Raw genomic sequence first — 23,735 nt, 5'->3', positions numbered from 1 at the left:
TGGTAGGGTTGAAGAATAGGCATTTTTATTATTTTCTTAAACAAAAGTTCAAAGTCTCAACAGAACGTTTATGAAAATAAACAAAACAAAAGAAACCCTGCCCACTAATCTCACTTCTTCAACCCTCTCTACTGCTTGCACGAGCTGTCCTCGTTGCAAGGAAAAACATGTTGCTTTTGCATAGAGACCAGTCCAAGTTCCATCCCGACGCTGCTGGTAACAGTAAACCTGGTCTCGGAACAAAAGTCTTGCCAGGTAAGTGTCAATGGTTCACTTTCTTTATAATCCACAAGGGCTCTTGGGAAATGTAGTTTGTAATCCTTTTCCAGGGGAACAGGTAAGTCTTCCAAGTAATCGAACCCTTGGTCGCCCTCTGCTGGTGAACACTGACATTGACAGCCTGCTGCTTGGCTGGATCCTGACGAACTAAAACAAACAAATAAAACACAACTACCACCGTCCGTGTGGTTTGTTTCCTTCCTGGGATTAAGCAACCAGCCTCACTCAAATAAAACACAGTCCATGAAAAGAGTGTAGTTGCTTAAAATAACACGTAGACTAACAGTCCACAAAGCACAGGCTTTTATTAACTCAGCGCGTGCACACTATAGCGCTGGTATAAAACTTTGCCTGTTTAAACTTATTCCGTTTGGCAACAATTAATACAGCTGTAGAAAACGGGTTGAACACTGCATACAGCAGGCGAGTAAGCAGGTGAGTAACAGTCCATTTCATACGGTGACTTTCTTTTAAAACAGGTACACACAGAACGCTGTCTTTCTTTTCAAAGAAACCAAGCACAAATGGATCCCGCAAGTCTGCGGTCTCAGTTACTCACTGAAGAGATCTGTTTGGCGAGTGCACCAGCTCCACTTCATTCCAGGCTGCAGACGCGTTGCAGCTTCCTCCGGCCAGACCACAATATAAGCCCTACTCGCTTTTTATTTTGCAGTCACTCCACACAGGTACCTTCGGTTCTGGAATAAAGTAATCCTTTCTGGTCACCAACACTGTCGCCCTTTTTAATCTCTGTTCCCGTACTTCTGCACAACGAAGCACGCTGCTCTCATCTCTGTTCCACACCACTTAAACAGTTGCGGTACAATCTGTACCCAGCTAATGAAACGAACCGACAACACCACTCGGTCTTTCAAAGTTGCTGCTATACAAAAAGTACCTTTCACAATTACGTCCCCCAATTACGTCCCCCTTTCCAATTGCTGACCTGCCTTTTAAACCCCCCCAGATTCCCGCGGACATGTCACCTGACTACTGATCTTTGGAATCATGGGAGTTGAAGTTTCTTTATTTATTATTCCGTTCTGCCAACGTAACGCCCGTCTCTCTAGTTTTGAGCTTTGGGGGAAGATATCAGTATCCCCACGTTCCCGATACCTTCCTCGTGCGCTCAACACTGACGGTCTGTTACAATATATATATATATATATATATATATATATATATATATATATATATCACTGCATTGATTTATACAACTATGAATGGGTTATAAAAGGTTTTGATGATTTTAAGCAAGGAATGGCTTTTTATTTTATTTATTTCTTTATGTATTAGTATTTAGAGTGGTCAATCATTGTACCCCTGTTTTCTTCCCAATTTAAAATGGAGGACTTAAGATCAACGGACAACTTCTGTCCTTTTTTTCGGCGATGTTGCTAAGCTACTGAAACCTGGACCGGTCTCCGCCTGGCCTCCGCCTGGCATCTGACCAATCGGTCACTGTTTTCCTCCCTAGCCTGTGGAAGTGCAATGGCCAATGCAATATTCCCTGTGGGTCCCGAGCCAACATCGGCAACTCGGCACAACTGTGATTTGAGCCAGCAAGTTCCAGATCCCATGACTCTGTCAGCTTGGGGACTGACCCTGCTTTGGATGTGCATGGATGCTCAGTACTCTGTGTATACCACATTATATAAACATGTATAAACATTTGTGGATTACTGTGCTTTGAGGTGCTCAATTTTATATTACTGCAGGCAACACTGAGGAGAGCAGAAATAATCTTTGTTAAAGCAGAATAATCCATTTAACATTGTTGTGAAATGTAACATCAGGTGGGCAGAACATGCAAACGCTTCAATTGTTTTCTGTTCAGTTGTGTGTGTGTGTGTGTGAGAGAGTGTGGCTGAGGGTCACACTGAAGTGTTAGTGTTCAGTAATTGGTTCCCAAACCGCGGAAAATGTATTTCCCAAAAATGTATTTCTGTCAATTGTTTATACTAAACATCGATTTTTATATATGATTTCTCACCAGCATGGGGGGAGTCATTACATTTAATTGCCAGCTTTTTCCAACTCCTAATTACAGTTATTTATTATGTATTTTTTTTAATTAACTTTCTCTAGCCTATTAAAAAACCATGGATCTGCTCAACTGTCAAAGGCATTAAAGAAACACTTGTGCTTTCAGCAGCATGCAGTGCCACTTCTGACTGGCATTTACAATCCTTGTTTTAAAGCGAGGTTGATGAAAGACTCACTCTGTGTGCTCTGTTTCTGAGAGGGGCAGCTGATTCTGCTAAGCCCTTGTGTCAGACAGAAACACCTTCCTGCGGTTCTGGTTCCTCCTTATCGATGTCCAGCCCTAGGATTGACTTGTTAGAATTAATGGATTAACCTCTGATCTCGGGAGAGTTCCTTTAGTCTCCTTGTTTTTCATTAAAAAAATGTTGATCATGGCGCGGTATGGCTTCTTGTAAACTTTAAATAGGCTGTCTGACTGTTTAACTAAGATCTAGCTGTCCATCTATATCTGCCATTCCATTAATTGGTTTGTCTGGATGTAAGCATTGCTGTTGTTAAAAGCGTGCAGGTGCATCTTGATGCTTGTCTAATGATATGTCTGTGAGAAGTGCTTGCTTTCCTCAGGGAAGCCCTCGTACATCTCCGTATATACAGAGTATCCTGGGCGGGTGAGGATTTTAAATACGTAAATAAATGAAACAGACTGGTTTCTCGATCTGCAGTATGATCGGTAGTTACCTTGTTTATTCTACAAGCAGTTGAACTATTCTTCTGTTGCCTGTGTTTTATGTCCTGTACTATGAAAGGAGACTTGCCTTGTCTTTAACATTGGCAGTCATTGCGTCTTTAACAGCTTTCACTGACTTTCAATTAACAGCCAGAAATACAGTGGCAGGTTCCCTGGCAATGCACGTGTTTGCTATCTGCATGAGAACAATGACAGCCCTCTTTATGGAGTCAAATAGATGATATAGAGCTCAGGAGTACTCTCCGCCCCCGAAAGTATAGACTGTATCTTTAACCTGAGAGCTGACAGGTACCATTATTTCTGGTAAATGGTCTCAATTTGTTTTCTCCTGCAGGCTGTTATGTATGTAGGTACGTCAAGCAAACCCAAGTGTTTTATTATTACTGTTCGCTGACGTAGTTTTTCATTAACCAATCCTTTGTTCTCTACTTTCCTGTTATTACATTTTTTTTATTATTGTATTCAAGCTTAGCTGTCTGGTGATAGTTAAAAACTTACAAAGTTTAATTAGAACTCCTGGAAGGAGTTAGATTTTTATTTTTGTTTGATTTATTTGGTCTAAATAAATAAATACACAGGTACCTCCCTGTTTTTGCAACCGATCTGTGGTCCAGTACTCCATTTTTACACCAGAAAACAGTGTGAAAGGTCCTGCAAGTGGCAAACGTACCCCGGTTTGTCACAATATGTATAAATATATCTAAATAGATTGATAGCAATCATTCAGTGTTTTAATTTTGAAATGATTGCATGACGACGTCCATCCACTTTGAAGCGTAATGTTGGATGTAAGCCCATTCATCATTTTAGTTTGCTAAGGACTGATCTATTTCCAAGTGAAATTCTTTGGCAAGACCTCACCGACTTGAGAATGATACAGATCTGAAAAGCAGCCAGCTGACATTATCACTCAATTATAGTGCTGGGTCAGAAAGTCCTCAGTGCCATTATCCATAACTTGAACTGTGTTTATATTAGAGGCTCACTTGAGTTAGTATTACCAATTATACACAAGCTCTAACAACCAAGTCATGCCAATTACAATTTTCTGATGGTTGGTTTCTGTGCTGGTTTGTCCATAACTGTCAAACCAGGCGTGTCTTTCAAACCACGATTTAGCATCAAACTTCATTTTACGTTAGGGAAATCAACGGGGAGAAAAAAGCATGACGTGGGCCCTTAAACAGCGGCAGTGTGTCTAAATAATTAGGTCTATGAAGGAAAGACACTGATGCGTGCTGAGCTGTGGGCCTGCATGTTAATCTCCTTTGGGGAAACTGCAACTGCTGTCAGAATGTGTGTCTTTCCGGTAACTTTGTAGTGTCAGTTTTACTGCAGTCTGTTTAATAAGGCATGTTTTTAGTGAGACAAGGGCATGGCTACAGGATTATAGCTAACATGTTTACAGAGCTTGTCATCGTCAAAGTTAATTCCAGATGTAGATGAAGTTTCAAACGCTCCGGAGAAGAACAGAAATTGTTTTAAATCACGTATTGTATGGGCAGACCTATTTTTTTTGATCGATCCTTAATCTCCTGTCACACACTAACAAAGTCACCCGTTAGAGTAAGTGTTTTCCGCTTTACTTTATTATTATTATTATTATTATTATTATTATTATTTATTTCTTAGCAGACGCCCTTATCCAGGGAGACTTACAATCGTAAGCAAATACATCCAGAAATTATGATTATACCCTTTTTAAAAAAAAAAAAAAAAATACTTTTTACTTTTCTAAATTAAATAAGACATGCCTTATCATTATAGCACAGTTGAAAATATGGTCCATTGTCCTTTAATGTTATTAGAAAATGCAGGTTTGTGCACTTCATTCAAGTTGGCTGCTGTCAACATGTTAAATATGTGCTAATTCCACTAACACGATTAGGAAATACTCAGCGAGTAATACTCCCGGCAGAGGGCATTACAACAGTGTAGTTAAGCGCCCTAATCTGAAGGCGATATATGGGGAGTAGTTTTTGAGACAATTCAATAGATAAGAACATAGATAAGGCTACAGAAAATAAAGCATACAATAAAATAAAATTAAAAAATCTTTATGCGATGTGGTGCATGTGGTTTGACCATGATGAAATCTTTATCCACTAGCCTACTTCTTGGAAAGTCGGTTCATAGGAAATCTGTGTTTGGAGTTATAATCTTAGTTTATTAAGCAGACGGATGGGTTTGGAGAGATTGTTATTATTCACTGCAGCAGTAATAGCATGTCTTCAGTTGCACTGCTTGAAAACGTTAAGCGTAGTTGATTCTCCAGTGAGTTGATGTACTGTTTATTTTCTTGTTTTTCAAGGGAAAGAACATTTCTAATTAGACGAGGGTAGACTCAGAGATCTTGATGAGAAGTGGGTACGATTGATCCTTCTCAGCAGAGGCAGCAGGCGTTACCATCAGGGCTACCAGACGCTGCCCTCACATTTTTGTTGATTTTTATCTATTTTTTTTTTAAATTCTATGGCAGTTTCTGGAAGATCCCGGCAATTCGTTTTTCAATATTGGTACAATTAAATATTGCAGTTTCATGAAACGCATAAATTTAAAGGCATGTTTAGCAAGACATTTGCCATGTCTGCAGTTGCCATGTATGCAATCTGACATGCTTTGCCACATGGTGATATGCTTTTACCATGGTGTACTGCAGGCCCCCTTTTTAAAGGGTGGTGAATGTCACTTTTGGTAGGTTAATAACAGCTGTATTGAAATTAGATCACTGTAATAACAAAAGGTGTAATTGTCATGATTATTGGGTTATGTTATGAAACGTTTGCACCACACAGAACATAACCCAATAATTCTCAAGGTTCCTTTTCCTGACCATTAAAAACTTTTAAAAAAATAATAAAAAGTAAGGAGCAGAAGTGCTTTGTTCTCCAGACATTGACATTGTGTTTTACACGACTGTGCTTCTGCTGAGCTACACATGTGTCTGGGGGCAGATGCTTTTTTTTTCATCTTCAATAAGTAAATCTGCAATTATTTCCTTTTTGTACTCTAAAGATGTTTGCTTGAATCTGGCAGCAGTATCGCAAGTGCTGCCAAAACAGACACAAATGGTCAATGCTGTGAATCTGTTGATTGCTTAAGCCTGAGTCTGCAGAGACTATGTTTATTAACCCTCATGTTCCTGTTTTCTCTGCACCACCAGGTCTCCAGCAAAGCTGCCTGATGCAGAGAGACTAAAATCAAAGCAGCTTTTTACATAAAGCAGCTTTTCTTGCTAAGTGTCAAAAATAAAATACAGAATCCTAATAGTCGTGCCCGAGTTGTGTTTTTTTTTTTTTTTTTTTGGTGGCATTTTATTTATTTTTTAATTATTGACTTCCAGGATGAAATAGGAGGGAATTGTCACAGCTTTATTGACTGCAGACAACAGCACACACACAAAGTCACAATAGCATATTAAGCTTGGTGCGTAACTTAACTTTATCAGGAAGGTGCAGCCTTTGCTGTGATGGATGATATGTTAACATACCTATAATCATGTTCTCAACTGGAGTTAACCTTTTGTAAATGGCAATCATGCATATGCTTTTAAAGGACACCCAGCATTCATAGCATTTGTGGCCCGTCAACCTAAAGCGATGAAAACGCCACACCTTATACTTCAGGCACTGCTACAAATGACATTGAAACCCCTTTGGCAAAATAGCCACTTAGTATTTAATATGTACCTGCTAACAGAGCACTTTATATATATATATATATATATATATATATATATATATGTATATATATATATATTTACTAATCACATGGGACAGGAATACTTCCCTGGTTTTAAAGCCACGTGTATCAGTGCAATTATTTTGCCATGCTGACAATCGTCCAGGCTTGAATTCAGGTATCTAATGGCCATATCTTTATTATCATTTACTGAAACAAACTTTTGCTTCCGGCCATTTGTTTCTGTACTGAAAACAAGACTGCTTGATTGCGATGAGCATTGCATAAGAAAGATAAGACACTGAATTATGGTAATGATGTGATGGCCAGTATGTTCTTTTACTTGTGTGTGTCTGAAATTTGTTTGAACTTCTTGACTGCTGTAGCAGGGGTAAAGATCTATCTTGCAGTTCTTTGTCAGTATAATAGAATTGCTTTTTAAAGCTGAGATCTCAGGAGATGATGAAAGTTAGACTAATAATAGCCTTGGCAAGCCCCTGAGGTGTTATGGCACCATTAATAAAAGCGTGAGCTTGCAAGTCAGAAGGAAAGACCCATTAGTGTAATGCATCGGACACACCAGCTAAGGGTCATCTGATCGTATCTTTTTTGTGTATTAAATACCACAATTCAATTATTTTTAACTGCACACTCTGCTTCTTTCAACCACACACTGGTGGATTATAGCTAGCTTTTAAAAATCTTTTCCAAGTTGTAATTTGAAAAGTTTCTGCTTCAGTGATTTACTTTTGCATTATCTGCAATGCTGGCTAAATAGTGTTATACTTTTGCTGGTATAAATCTTCATTCTTGGTTTGAAATACTCATTGGCACAATACATCATCGGTAACGTATATCTTGCAGAAGAAAATAATTAGATTAGTACAATGAATTTTATTTATATTGCATCTGTGGAATGTCTTTTTTTTTTTTTTTTAAGTAGGTGTCTCTTCCCATCAGAGTTCCTGTGCTAGTTAGAAATGAGGCAGGAAGGGGCTCCCAAGTGGCGCATCCAGTAAAAGCACTCGCTAGAGTGCAGGATGCGCTCTATAGCCTGGACGTCGCGAGTACGAATCCAGGCTATTCCACAGCCGACCGTGGACGGGAGCTCCCAGGGGGCGGCGCTCAATTGGCCGAGCGTCGCCCGGGGGAGGGAGGGTTAGGTCGGCCAGGGTGTCCTCAGCTCACCGCGCACCAGCGACCCCTGTAGTTTGGCCGGGCGCCTGCGGGCTTGCCTGTAAGCTGCCCAGAGCTGCGTTGTCCTCCGACGCTGTAGCTCTGAGGCGGCTGCAAGGTGAGTTTGCAGAGTGTAAAGAAGCGGGCGGCTGACGGCACACGCTTCGGAGGACAGCGTGTGTTCATCTTCGCCCCTCCCGAGTCAGCGCAGGGGTGGTAGCGGTGAGCTGAGCCTAAAAATAATTGGGCATTTCAAATTGGGGAGAAAATAATATACAAAATAATTGGCAATGACTAAATTTTTTAAAAAAAAAGAAATGAGGCAGGATGGTCTATTAAATTGACTTAAGTGGCAGATCTAAATATGGCTGTGGTTTCAATCATTAAGCAATATTATGAATGCATCCTTAGTAGTTTCATTTTCACAGCCCTGGTTCACAAAAGAACCAATTTAATATTTCAAAAGTGGCATTCTTTAGATGAATTTAACAGACACATATTTTATATTTCTTGTATTACTTGGAAAATGTACATATTTTAGTTGGAACTCTCAGGCCACGATGGCCATCAAATAATTCCATTGCATTACATTCTTAATACTAAGTAACTACGTGTGTAATGACAACATGAAGGTAATTGCACATGTATGTTTTTGTCGCTGCGAGTTACTCTTCACAGCTTCACGATATAAACCAGAAGTCCCAGCTACCCTTTGATATAGTGTGTCATTTTTAGAAATGGTTCATGGTATTCAGAGACAAAATATATGCTTATGACAATCTTTCTGCTCTGCCTCTTCAAAGCTAGGAAATATCAAAAGAGATCGTTTTTTTGATAATTTTCAAAGAGCCTTCTGTAGGGAGAAACAAACTGCTTGTAGTCAGTTGGTTTACCGTTAATGGATGACCTTTAGGGCTAATGGAAAATGATATTCGAGAATAGTTTCATGTCCAGAGGTTATTTTGAATGCAAAGAGAAGGCTTCATGGGTTTGTTCCACAGTAGAGCCATGTTTAATTGTAATGCTGCTTCCCTGCTGTCAATCTGAGATACATACTCTTATCGGTAATGTGTGTCTCTATTGATGTTTCTATAATCAAAGTGGCCTGTGAGACGCAATGTGACTTTGTGGCAAGCTGGGTGTTTAATGTTCTAGTTTAATACAATAAATGTACATATAAATGTACTTATAAAATATATTGGAAAGTCTGTATTTTTCCTGTAGATCTTTTTGTTTTCCAAACTTTTTTTTTCACTTTGACTCCAGTATGAAAAAATGGCTAGAGAAGTATTTTAGCTATCGTACTATAGAGAACATTTTACTGAACAGCAGTGACTTACGACACAACAGGAAACTCATCTAGCATCATTCCAAAGCAGCTTGCATTTTATTAAATAAAAAAAAATGGGAAGCTCTATGGTTTTATTACATGGCATGCCATTATTTGTGTGAACGGTAGAATCTACAAGTGGTCGTCCACTGAGGTTATCAGGAATTTACAATCATAGAAACGATCTCCCGGCTGTCAGAAGTTTTCAATGTTTTGCTGCTGTCTGTTTGATTCATAGAGAGAGTCTGTGAGATACTTTGAAAAGATCTGATCAATTTTAGTCTTTCAAACTTGGTAGTAGTCATTGTTTAAATTTGAAAAAGTAAAATCAATCCCACTGTTTGTGTCACAGCAGCCACACCGGACAGGCAGTCGAACATGCAGCAGTGCGAGTCATCAATCTTCGGTGTTTGGTGTTTTAGAAATGCAAAACACGCCTCAGGCAATACACAGACTGCTCAGATGTTAAAAGAACCCTGTTTCTTTTGAAGAGCATGCTTTCGGGTTTGTATATCAAACGGAAAATCAAGCCACCTAATGGGCACCCTAGAGAGGGCCAAATTGGCAGACCTTCACAAACACCACTGCAAGAAACCTCCATGTGAGAGCTTGTGGGAATTAAATAAATGAAGGGGTATTACCCAAAAGTGTGGTTAGCCAGGGAGCCAACAGTGTGGCTCAGTTCGGTAGAATTCATTTGGTAGGTATGAGAGCATTAAAAGGAAAGCTGCAGTTGGAGCACAAGATACGGTGGCATGCTGGCTTGCTTTTTTCTTGGAAAGGCCTTGGTGATCGATCATAAAATAATGTTACAAATCCTAACTGCTTGCATTTCCATTCACTATGCAGGTCTAACCCTAACCCATAATGAGTATCATGCTTTGCATCCCTTGACTAAAAATGCAACGCTTGTAAAAAAAAAAAAAAAACACTTTCCTGGGACCTCCATTTGCAGTGTCCTTCATAACACTCTAACGTGAAATTCATCTATTAAAGACTAAGACTGAGGCTTCTGTATTCATTGTCCGATGCAGTGCAAAACAGAGACAAATGCCTTAAATGTGTGTATTTGAGATTTAAGAAGTTAGTCTGCCAGTCAGCACACATTTCAGAATCATTTGGAAAGCAATGATGTCTGAATACGCCCCAGGCTCACCACCAGCATCCCTTTTCCCAGAGTGTTAATCCAAACACATCAATCAGTGGCGATCTGCTAGACAGGGATATATATATATATATATATATATATATATATATATATATATATATATATATATATATATATATATATATATATATATTAGTCGGTAACGTCACTGGTATAACATGATTAGGTATAACAGTTTGCTTATATAAAATAGTTCTTTTTTTCCTTTGTAGTGAAGTCCTTGGTATGTCTTGCCTGCAGTGCTCCTGGTTTTGCATTCACTTTTTAACTGACAAAGTATACATTACATTCAGTTGCTTTTGATTTGATAACCTATATCTACACCAAAGTAAACTGTTTGCCAGCCTTTCGGCAATTATAAAAATAAATTCAAAAAATCCATCTGTAATTTTGTACCGTCATAATAATGCAGTGTCTTAGTGACTTTTAATTAGGAACATCTGCAATTCAAAATTTGATATGTGAATCATGTATTAGTGTAGCAGAGAGTGGAGTGCCATATAAACTGAGATAATATTGTGTATGAAAGCAGCTGAAAATAAGTCTAGTATTCATACCTTTAATCCACAAGGAGACTCGTGGGAGATTATATAGTGTTCTCTGTTCCACCTGCTTGACAATCAAAGTGCTTTGAATAAGCCCTTGTATTCCTGCTCAGATGGTAGTTTATATAGAAAGGTATCTGAAATGGGTTTGTTTATTTGCCTGTTCAATGTTAGGTGCTAAAAATACACAAAATCTGAAAAACTGCAGGGAAATGCTGGAGAAAACTGCTGGAGGAAAGCCATACAGTAAAATCACTGTCCTTTCATCTTATAATCACGTAGTAATAGTTATAATAAAGTAGTCGTAGTAGTAGTAATAATAATAATAGTAATAGAGAGCTATAAAATGTGTGAAGAACTGTATTTGGGTGCAGTCTGTGGAAAATGGTAAATCTATGAGACTCTTGCAAGTACAATAAAAGTCCCTTTTTATTTGTAGGTGTTGAACAGCAACTACAAGCCTCAATCTCAATCCAACTCCACCATTATGACAAAGTTAGAGAGGTACTAAATAAGTCACAGTGTTGAGGGATTCCCCCACGGACACTGGCACAGAAACAAAAGCATTTTGGTCTTCAAGAACTCCTAATCTGAGCTCTGTGAGTAAATCCTATTTTATCTCTGAATAGAATTAGAGCTTCTGTTCTACAAAGGGTTTTTTTTATACCCTTTTTCTGTGCTGATGTTTGTAGATGACCAAACATTTGGGGTTTGTTTTTCATACCATCCTGAAAAATGAATGGACCGGTTCTTTCTGGTACTGTCCCAAAGTAACTCTTCTAGAGTTTTGATGTGTCGAGGCATCCTGACAACTACTCAATCAAAGAACAGCCCAAATGTGAAGGGCAGTATACACTACACATCTATTGTAACAAAGCACAGTAAACTGCACCATGAACAGGGGCAAGTGAACACAGAAGAGTAGCCGTCTCCGGTGATCTTTCAGGGGTTGTTTTATCCCAGCCTTGCTGTAGCCTTGCTGTCTGCAGTTGGTAATGATCTTTTAAGGGCTTAATTAGGTGCACATATATGATAGCAAGCATTCAATACAGAATCCGCTAGAGGCTTTAACACTGAGATAAAATAATGTTTACTTTGGTAATTTGGTCATGAGGATCTCTTATTTATGTAATTTGCAAAGACGTTTCCAATAATTTGAAGATTCATTATTCATACCTGTCAGCTGCATCATTTGCAGGTATTTGAGTATCCATTATTTTTATCCATCATTGGGAAGTTTCCAGTGCAGAGCAAGACTGGGGTTCACACATGATGTTATTAAACCCTGGAGACAGTCTGGAATTGTGCGGAACCCAGTGGCTGACATAATCCAACCGTCCTGGTTCATCATTAATAATACAATAGCTGTCACTACAAAACTAAACAAGATCACACACCTGAATGATTCGGCGACCCACTGTGCCCTTTTTATTGCGTATTTGTGACCGCATTTAAATAAGCAAAAAGTCTAGTGTGAAGAATGCAATTATAAGCATACACCATGTGGTTTACAATAACCCCAACTGAACGCTTGTTTGCATTAATATTTCATTGCAGAATGCGAACAAAGATGTTACAAAAACAAAGCAGAGGGAACAAAACAATCAAATGTAAAGTGCAGGTTGTAGTAAACTCTGCAAAACAGCTGAAGGTAAATGCTAAAGAAGAGGCAAAAGAAAAGCCAAAAAGACACGGAAGGGAGCTGAGATTCACTCGTGTGAGGATTGAGCATCTAGTGCCAAAAGCATGCCTACAGCCCGGTGGTGAAGTGTGCTCCCTTAATACCTACGCTGGGTCAGCAGAATGGAATATAAAACTGCCCCTGCATGAAAGGGCGTTTGGAATGAATATTTTATTTCCCAAATTACCACTGAGTGGCAAGCTTTACGAAACCTGAGGCGCTTATAATTAGTCTAGCTGCTGTTGGCTTGTGAAAAGGCTTAGTGTAACAGAAGAAACAGAGGAACGTAGAAATAAACAGTGCAGTGGAGAGGTCACAATGAGACATTGGGAAAGACAGTACTGCAGCAATATTCTTCCAAAGCAGTTCTGAACTATTGGCATTGATATGTGCTCTGATGAAGATTATGAATAAAACCTTTTTTTTAATTGATACATGTGTGGATCTGGATTTTATTAACAGATGATGTCATCCTCTTCCTTTATTATATATATATATATTTCTCTTTGATTAAACATAGCTTTGAAAACCCCTCTCTAATGTTCAAAGAAAGTTTAATGAACGTATTAATAATTCATTAAGAAGGGCTTTAAAAAAACAGATCCTTAACAAAACATTCCCTAAAACAGTCCTTAAAGCATTATGAATCGGACCCACAGATTAAAGCATTATGAATAGGATTTGATTTACGGCTCATATTATTTTAACGGGAGAGATTTACTGAGATGTTTTTCAGGACTGCCCTGTCTCCCCTTCTAGAGGAATTGTATTTAGACAAAATAAATGTAGCCAAGCCAGACACAAAGCCTTGAGGCACAACCTTGTTTTAACATTCCACCCAAAGGACGGTTCAAGACAATCGCATGCAAATTCAGTTAAAAATATATATATATATATATAGCACCGCATTCACTCTCTCAATGGGGGGGGAACAAGCACTCAACAGACCACAGAACATGTAGAATGTCTTTATTATTACTGTACAGAATCACACTCTCATGGGAGTGCAAGGTCGACGCTAGAACAGATCCTTAGTACAGAAAAACAGCTCTAATGATGACTCTTTGTGGGTTTTTTTTCTGTTCTCAAAAGCAAGAGGCCAGACGATGTAAACCCTGCAGAGTCTGAAGAGCAATGCGATGTAGGGATTTAGGGAACATTACACACTCTCTCTGTCTGAGTAATGAATTCAGTGTGAACGGGAAAGTCGTTTATCTCACTCGTGCTTATTTCGTTGTATTTCGTCCATGTAAAATAACACTAAACAATTGGTATTGTAATCAGACCACCATGCACTTACAGCTGTGGCCAAAAGTTTTGCATTACCCTGTAGATTTAACACATGTTGCTTCATGAAGTCGAATGAAAGCTGCTGAATAATGTTACGTTAACATATTGAATTAAATACCGCTTTGCAATTTTCCATATATTTAACAAAAAACAGACAAATTGAAAAATGTGACATTTCTACTACTGTTATGGCTTCTGGTAAACTTTTGCGATATCATTTTGTAGTTTCTTTGATTACATGATAAATAAAATATATAAATTATGTTTATATATTTGTTTTGGGTTTTTTTTGTATTACGTCTCAATCCTAAAATTCTAGGTGATGCTAAACTGTACATGTAGAATTTGGACTTGAGGATCTGTTATTTATGTCATTTGAGTATCCATTATTTATATCCATCATTGGGATGTTTCCAGTGGAGAGCAAGATTGGGCTTCACACATGATGTTATTAAACCCTGGAGACAGTCTGGAACTGTGCGGAACCCTGTGGCTGACATCAGTTTCTAGACCAATGAACACAATAATATTGTATTTACAGTATATATATATATATATATATATATATATATATATATATATATACAGCGTTCCACTGAGTTCTCGTTTTCTATGTATCTATCCAACAAGCCAACAAGATAAACAGGAGGCCAGATGCTACAACAAGAGACAATAATAAGCCAAAGCCTAAAAAACACCCCCAGCTGGCTTATAACTAACATGCAGACATACAAAGCACCAAAATAATTACAGTACACAGCTCAACATGCTTCCAATGAGTTACAGTGCCTTATCGCCTTTATATGTGGGTGGCTGAATTATTCTTCATGATCTACTGATGATGATTCACTGGTAAAAAAAAAAAAAAAAAAAATCCAACTTCAGATTCCACTTTGATGAGTAATGAAGCAAACAAACCTTGCCAGGCTTGCTAAACCACAGCTATCTGATATGCCAGGCCTTTTGTACATAACTACAGAGCCACACACATCTGTCAGCTCATGTGCTTTAGATATGCAGATCCCTTGGAGTAATAAAGCCCTCGTCTTTATACACAGTCGGAAATGCCTCCCCTCTGCACCACTCGAAACACCTTTAGGCATCAGGGTCTTGAGGAAAAGATGCCCAGCAATCTCCACTGTGATTATCTGCAGTTAAAAAAAAACAAAAAAGGATTTGAACTGCCAATTAGTCGAGCAAGACCTATTTAAACAGGAAATTAATAACATAATACAACAGCAAGGAGGGACGATGATGTCCTTCTAATGAGAATTTGGTTGTCATATTTGTCTTAAATATTATTAAATATCACAGGTGTCACAGAGTTAGTGCGGTAGATATTTTTTTTTTCCTCCTTCTGAAGGATTTAATTAGGCGGCAGAGAAAGAATAAATAACAAGGGCTGGCAGCGGCGTTTCTGCAATAACCACTGTACTGGCTGTTATGTTTTTTCGGTCAACTGCGTGACTAATAGCAGGTATTGTAGTTGTCAGCAGGTTGACAGAAAGGTCATAAGGTGGAAACAAATGCATTAAGTCACTCATGCAAAGGTCACTTGCCTTTATCTGCGAGAGCATCTATAAGTCTGAAAGAGTAACCGGATATCAATCAGGGAGGCCGACTTCACAGTGGCAAGGAAGGAAGACTGGATGTCTGTAGAAGCCTTTTGTGAGTAAGCATTGTTTAGCCAAATAAAGAGTGTGTCGAGTAAATGTCTTTGTTAATTGCCACCAAAGACACTGCAGATAGCAGACTGTTAAGTATACATCTGGTAACAGCCATGAAGTCATTACCATGAATAATAATAATGGACTTCGGTCTCAAGGGGTGCCAGACTCCTGTGAAGCATGTGATGGAAGGCACTGGAGATTGCTCAGACTTATCCCCAGTAATACACAGTCAAGATTCTTAACAACCTCCCGAATCTTGGCCCTGTGTGATATGATCTGTCTGGCCCAGCAGCAGCAGTTTCTTTGCATTCCCTGTGCTTTAACTGTGGTCTTTCTGACACAGGGCTGGATTAATCAAGTGGCTATTATAATAAGGGATTCAGTTCTCATTCTGGGTCGACTTATACGGAAAACAGTCATTTAACTAGACTGTGAAAGCAATGTCTAATATTTAAATTCATATCATTTAAAAAATGTTTGTACTGTATCTCAGTTGGTTCCTTTAAGCGATAACTACAAGGTGCATTGAGTTGAAGAGATAGTCGGTTTATCCAAACAGTACTGTGTCGTGTTATTGCAATGAAAGACATTCAACCTGTCATACAGTGCTTATTAAAATATATGTATCCTTCCTTAAAAAAAAAACTCCTTTATGAGTATTTTATAGAACCTGCATCTTAGTCATTTTGCTGGATCCCTGGTCACTCCAAAGGTTTTAAATACAAAAGGAATATTTGTTTAATGTGAGAGGACAGAATTACAGTTTGTGGGGATTTTCATGCTTTTCTTTGCTAAGAAATGTTGTAGGTTGCATTCTTTGGAAGTAAGGCATTCACGTAATTATGCATCATTACATAATCCCGGATGGTTTTTACGGTCCCTGCATTGCATTCATTTGCATGTCATGTTTAAAAGATGTTGTCTTTTTTTCCCCCGTCTCAGCACTGCTACAGCATTCTACCTCTGCTCGTTTAACTTCACATGCATAATAAAATACTTTGGATTTTTTTTCTGTGTTTTTGCAGGCCACTCTCTACTACGTTCTCTGGCTTTCATGATTTAATGTCTGTGGGTGCGCTTCACCAGAGATGGAGCAGATGGACTGTAAACCCTACCAGCCACTGTCAAAGGTCAGGCACGAAATGGAGCTGGCCTACACAAGTTCCTCAGACGAGAGCGAAGATGGACGAAACATGAGGAAGTCGTACACCTCCAGAGAAACTCTGCCTGACTATGGCCAGGAGCTGAGGCTGAATTACAACAGCCACAGCAGGAAAAGGAAGGCAGTCGGTGAACCCACACAAGGTACCTTCTTCTTTTGTAGCTGCTGAAGTTTGATTTGTTAGTAAATCAAGGAACTCGGGAGCTAAAATCAATATTAGGCAAGGGACCCTGTAAATACCTCATTGGCCCGGGGGCAGTCAATCTTGAGCTGCAAGAGAAGAAGCATCAGAGATTTGGGTCAGAGAGTGGAATTTCATTTTAGCAACAGAGTTTTTGGATTTAAGCAACCCAATTCTGTGTTTTGTAATGATTGTAATCTTATCCAGTTCTTAATGGATCTCTCCTAGCACACCACAGACCACCTTCCATCCTCATGAATCCCACTTTTATTCATATTCTCATCACAGAACAGCCAGTTATAGTCTGTAGGGTTCTGTGCTTGTAAATGTTGTTGCTTACAAGCTATTTATTCATTGAGTATGAGTATCAGGTCCGTGACTCTCCGGTTTAATTTCTTGAACTGTGTAACGTACACAGTATAATATAAACGCAGTGTATAAAACAGCCTTTTGTTTTATCTAACAACATACCATCTTTCAGAGTCCCTTATTTATAATTTTGATTCAATAATGAACGACCTAAAATGAAGTTTGTGTACTGCTCATTGGGGGTGCTCCCAGTACTCAGAGAGAACACACTGGGAAGTTCTGAATGTTAATCTCAAGCATAGGCTTAAAGAGCCGTCCACGTGAGAAGGGGCCTGTGTCAGGACAGCGTCACTGGTAAGGCTGTTTATACCAGGAAGGGAGACTCAGGCACAGACACAAACGTGCGCATTAAATACAAGTACCAGGAATAGGTCCTCTGCACCCCCCTGCAGCTCACTGTTTTTATGAAAGTTCATTTAATTTTGCAATGCAAGACTGAACTTTAGCAGTGAGAAAAGATACAAAAGTCATATAAACAGTTAAACAAGACATAATTGGTGCTCTCTTGACCTCTTGACAGACCCCCTTTAATGCCTGTGCAGTATATAGTTACAGCATTCATATAGTTAACTGTTGTTTGAAATGCAGCTTGCAGCGTTTTGTCTGAATCACTTCCGTCCCCAATACAATTCATCCATACTTCTTTTCCATTTTGTTTTACAGCAGCACATTCACAATTATATTGCTTTCAGAATGTCCGGTGCAGATTGAGGGCAGAATTTATGTTTAATGTTCTGAAAAACAATAAAGAAAAAAAGCCAGTTTATGAACATACCCGCTAGTCAACTGGCCTGATTCAAGATGAAATCCATACAGCTAACTCTGTTTAAAATAACAGCTGTGATCAGCTTCAAGAATGTGGCCTTAGGCGTAACGAACAATCACTGTAATGGTAGCTTGGTGATTTCTTTTTATATATGGTAGTTTGGTGATTTATTTTTATATATACACATTTGCCCTCCAGGCATAACAGCTTGGAAATGCTAGTTTGTTCCCATTAGAATAATATACTGTCTGTAGCATGAGAAATTAGTATCTTTGCAGAATGAATGAAAAGGTACAGTATGATAACACAACATCTATTAATGAAAACCTCTTCAAGAGCGTGGTTTCTAATATATGCAGCAAAAGGACCCCCTCTTGTGTGGACGCTTTCAGAAGATGAATCACAAAGGCATGTGTTTTTTTGTTGTTGTTTGTTTGTTTTTTAAAATATTAGACCTATTCATTTTTTTTAAGGACGAAGCTGCAATGTTCATCTGCATGTTCCACAGGGACCATGCAATTCTGCTTGCTTTTGAGATACTACTGCACATTACAAACGAGTTCCTTCTTTTAACCAGTGGATATAGATTCACCTTCATTTTAGTTAGAGGACAACATAAGTCAATTCATCATTATTTTTTTTTTGTATTATTAATTATTCTGACAAGGTGCTTAATTTCCCTTGCAATGGATTAATTGTAAGAAATTAAAACAATGACAGTTTACTGACTAACTTCAGTTCACTGGTTTTATTTCACTGTAACACACGTATGAACGTTTTTCCTCAATACGGTGCTCCTTCAAGTAATCAATTATCTGTTTGTCTTTCATGCTAGCAGCATTCTACCTTTTTAATGTGGTGCTCAGGAAAGGTCAGGTACAAGGGGAACTCAAATCCATTGGAAATTTGAGTTTAGCACTAGAATAAAACTCAGACCTCGTCTGAGTGCCTTGGCTGTTATGCTCATGGAATACTATTGCAGTTTTTAAAGATATTTAAGTTAGGTCTCATCCTTATGTATGTGTTTATAAATGTTCACCCTTATGTATGTGTTTATAAATGTTTATCCTTATGTATGTATTTATAAATTTAGCTGTTGTCAGCCAAGCAATCACATCTGTCTGACAAGTATTGTGTGGACCCTGTAGAGCCAAAATAGTGCCATTTAAAATATCAGAGCCAAAGGCAAAAGGCTGTGGTTTTTTAAGTGAACACCTGCAGTTTTGCAACTTATTTACATTTCAAGGCCCTGTAATAAGATATAAGTAAAACAAATAGTATTCAGCTACACTTCTTGGTAAAATTCAATAAATACTGTACATGGTCACTACTGCTAATCCCACTATATCTACAGTATGTGCTTTGTAAATGAAAAATAACAGTAAAATAATTACTAAATAAAAAACACTAAATAATGCATTAGTAATCACTTTGTAATATGTAACCAAATCCAGTGCCTGCCAATTCTAATATGGTTAAATACCAGTGATGCTGTTGATATAAGAGTAATCAGTATGAAGCTATTCATTCATCACTGGGTTACCCTTTTAAATTGAGTATTAGCATCAATTATCTTATGCAGCTTTTTTTTTTGAGAATTTCAAAAGCATGCCACAATTTAAACCTTGGAACCATGCTGAGAATGGGTTATTAAACAAATTAATTCAGACAGTGTAACCTGCAAAAACCTCTGAACTGAGTTGGAATACAAATATGTTTGGCTCCAATTCAACTGTCATTACCTGGAGGCTAAACAAAGTTTTACCAATCAAGCTTATCGTTTTCATTTAGTTTTATTTGTGAGCGGAATCAAAGATAGACCTCTGAGACGTCTAAACTTTTTTATTATTATTTCCATTTCACACTGCGCTGGGCATTAATGACACAGCTGGTTTACTGGATTCGGTGTCTGAATATTTTATTTAAATGTGTACATTGGACATTGGAGCTGCTGTCTTTTACTGTGCATATTGCGGGAAGTGGAGTAGGTGTTTGACTTTGTTAGAAGTTCACATTGAAATGCAGACGGTTGTGAGAAGTCAAAAATGAAACACTGTCAGGCATGTCAGGATCCAGTACGAAAGACTGAAAAATCTCTCTGTACCTCTGAATTTGGGGGTCCAGCTGTTTTGGCAACACTCAACACAGGTTGGCAAGCCAGTGCAAAAGTCTGCTCCCCACTGATCGCTGTCTTAAGCAGACAGTGAGGAATGGTAGGGGGCCCCTGGTAATTAAGAGTTTCAGTGGTTCTGGTGTCGACAGCATCTAAAATTGTAGCCCCATGCTTTTCCTGTTCAGAGACAAGCCTTTGCTGAGCATGTCCTACTCTAGCTCTATCATGCTTGAATTGATTAAAACATTGATATTCATGTTTTAATCGCATGAGAGCTTGCAATCATCTGGTTATTCTTAGTAACTTGAAGATAAAACACAAGAAAAAAAAAGGAGAACAAAGAAACAAATCAATCAGGCAGCTGCTGACAGTTTGTAAAGCCCTAGTGATTTCAGCACCATGGACAGGGCAACGTGAAGCACTCTTCAGTCACAGTAGCAGAGAATTCTCAATACATGTAATGTTTTATGCAACAATCCTAAATGTTTCTCTGGAATGAACATGTGTTGAGGCAGTTAAAATCAACAAGCATTACAGCAGATTAGAGGTAAGGAGGTTGAGATGGATATTTGCTCTGATGAACAGTGTTTCCTTTTAGCAAATGTAAATGCATCTGATTTTCATCCAGCTTGCCACTCCTTTTGTGACCTGGTGTATTTGCACTCAATAACTGATGCGACTACAACTTACACTATTTGGTGTGTTCAGCTGGAGTTAACATCCCTTCTGAACCCTTTGCAAATAGGACTGCTAAGTAAATCTATTTGTAAATCAAAAACACACAGGCAAGCAGGTGCAAAGAACCAGTAATGAGTGTGTGATTTACTCTCCAGTCTTGGTGTATAAAATATGATAAACGTGAAGTCCCAATCACAAACACACTCAGCATTCATACAACAGAAGTACAGTACAGGGATATATCAAATGAGGAAATGCATGTGTGCTCAGGAACCACAATTGGGGTTTTACTAATTTGTTTTTTTAACAATTGAGCGATGACAGCAGGTAAATTACAATATCCTTTTTTTATTTCTGAAAAAGCTGAATTCAAGTGAGGAGATTTTAGAAACAACGCTAGGGACGTGCAGTTTGTATTCCTGTGTTTGTGTTTTGGGGGTTGTAGTTTGGTGGTGCATGTACTGTACATGAACTCTAACATCACCTCTCCGAAATTAGCCGCTGCCCTGGCTGTGAAGACATGCTTCAGTGGCTTAGAACCTCCCCTGTGACTAGAGCTTGCACATTCCTGCAGATGGCTAGCTGTCCCCCTTACAGTGGGTGGTAAAGCACCTGCATTAGCTTCTACATTACTCAGGGCCCTTTCCCCACATCCTGCTGTGCTAAACCAAGATCTCTCACTTAGATCCCAGTAAATGCAGACAAAGCAAGGATTCCATCTTCTGAGAGCGTACTGGGCCACCGTGCTGATAATTTGTGTAGGCGCCTATTGACCTGACCACCTAGACTGATACGTTCTCAGAAAACCTTTAAGTGAAAATTCCTCCCAGGATACTTGGCTGCATCAGCGTGTTTCAAGGCTTTCATACGTTTATGATTCATTGGAGTTCACCCCAGCTAGCGAAAATGCTCACATGAGCAGCAGGAACCCTCATGCATTTGAATGCATCGAAGTTTCAGTTGATCAGGGTTTGCATTGCCTGGCACCAGCTGTCAATGAGATGATGAAAAGAGACAGAGGCGGGCAATCAAAGGACTGGGCCGTGGAGGTTTCCTTGTGTGTGTCAGTTTGGAAAGAAACTGAAACTATCTTGAAGTATTTTGCTCTGAACTAGTTTCCCCTGCGGCTTGTAAATGTTTAAGCTTACGATTTATTTATTTTTGTTCACAAAGCCAGAAGATCCTGTTTAAATGTTAACATCTTTGGAGTGTCGAGTGTTTAATGTGTATACAGAATTCCTGCCAAGTCTCTTGATTAGGACCTGTCTAACTGTGTTTGGCATCGCCATGTTTACCTTGGTCCCTTAATTACTGTGGTAGGACGAACATAACTACCCTGTATATAAAGTACGCTAAAGGGTTACTCAGAATCAAAGGAATTGTTTTGAATTTGTAAACTCCTTATCTTTGCAAAAGTAGTTTTATTGATTTGTATCCCTGCAGTTAATGTAAACTTATAAGTATAAATGATGGGGGGGAAAAAGGATAAGGTTATGTCTTTTAATATCTGGTATTGCTTTGTATTACAGTGTAATTGTTTTCAAAGGTCTCAGTTTGGGCTTTTTGTATAGTGAGAGATACATAAGATTGCAAAACGGACGACATTATGCTTTGGCCCACACGACTGCAAGCAGGCTCAAAGGAAAAAAAAAATACAAAAGCATTAAACTGAGTAGGGTGTAATGTTTTTTAATAACTTGTAAAAGGTCTTTTTCACAAAGCTTTTTTATGCTTTGGGGGAACAAAAAAAAACACAGAATTGTAATCCCTGTAGATCAAGCATGCTCTTACCAAAGTATTTTATACATATATGCCTTGTAATCCCACCCACCCTCCCACCCCAAGGCAAATGAACTGCATCATGTAACTTTACATTCCACAGTTAGCTGGCCTTGTTTAGTGCCCTGAAGAACTGAAAGGAGTTTAACAGCCATAAACCTTAAAAGCATGAAAGCATCACCGATCAAACATAAATCGACCCATTTAGATCAGATTGTAGCTTAGATCTTAGAACAGATTGTATGCCTGTGCGCTTTTGTTTTCTTTTATTTCTTTTTTTTGTGTTATTCCAGCTGTTCTGCTCCATACCTGTTTGTAAACACCCCAATTGAGTGCCTGATAGAACCCTAGAATTAGGGGAAGGAAAACCAAAAGATGACAAATGGATCTTTATCTGTACGAAGGCAGCAGGACCGATACATGCCAGATGGAGAGTGGGTGGCAATACAGAGAATAACTCTTCACATTTTTTTTGTCATCTACTTGGTTAAACAAAGACAGCCTCGACCGCTATGCTTGCACTCCCCCAGTGGCAAAGCCAAGATTGATATCTATAAGCAGAAGACTTTTTTCTTTCACAGACTGCTGGGATTCATTACTCCTCCTTAGTTGTGCCAACTGTTAGGGAGAGCTCATTATTGCAGCGGCAGCTTTCGATGCAATCTGCAGAAGTGATATATTTACAAACGGGATGTAAGAATAGAAGCATAGACAAAGACAATTGAACCACCTGTTGACCCTGAAATATAGTATCTGGCAGCAAATTTGTCTCCCACCTCCATATCAAATGATAAATGATTCATACCAGCGTAATCTTTGCTATTCTGAAAAATCTGAAATGTGTTAATGCAATCTGTAGATTGGATGCATGCATCTTGTTTCTGGAAAAGTAAACTCCGGACACCCACAGAAATGATCCATCAAGAAGTTCCTCTTAGCATGTTGAGCATTTGGATTCCTCAAGGCTCCAGTATATCACATACGTAAACTATGCACAATCATCAAATGGGATTGTGAATAAAGAGAATTACAAATTGACAATCTGTATTTATTAACATCAAATCTTACTTGTAAAGTATCCAGCTGGTCTCTGTATTGAACACTTAATTGATGGGTAAAGAGTTCTATATCAA

The 23,735-nt window shown here is 38.6% G+C and overlaps 1 protein-coding gene across 2 annotated transcripts in view; it reads left to right on the top strand.

Annotated features, from left to right (window-relative positions):
* Positions 1 to 23,735, top strand: part of LOC117412171 (teneurin-1-like) — a 159,877-nt gene that overhangs the window by 20,699 nt on the left and 115,443 nt on the right. For both annotated transcript variants that reach the window (XM_058989491.1, XM_058989490.1), the window contains exon 2: positions 16,580 to 16,859. In XM_058989491.1, coding sequence (XP_058845474.1) covers positions 16,643 to 16,859 — 217 coding nt within the window. In that variant the 5' untranslated portion in view covers positions 16,580 to 16,642. The remainder of the gene's footprint in view (positions 1 to 16,579; positions 16,860 to 23,735) is intronic.

The sequence above is a fragment of the Acipenser ruthenus genome, chromosome 16, assembly GCF_902713425.1.
Source record: "Acipenser ruthenus chromosome 16, fAciRut3.2 maternal haplotype, whole genome shotgun sequence".
Classification (NCBI taxonomy): Eukaryota; Metazoa; Chordata; class Actinopteri; order Acipenseriformes; family Acipenseridae; genus Acipenser; species Acipenser ruthenus.
This window is presented reverse-complemented; position numbering and strand designations above follow the sequence as displayed.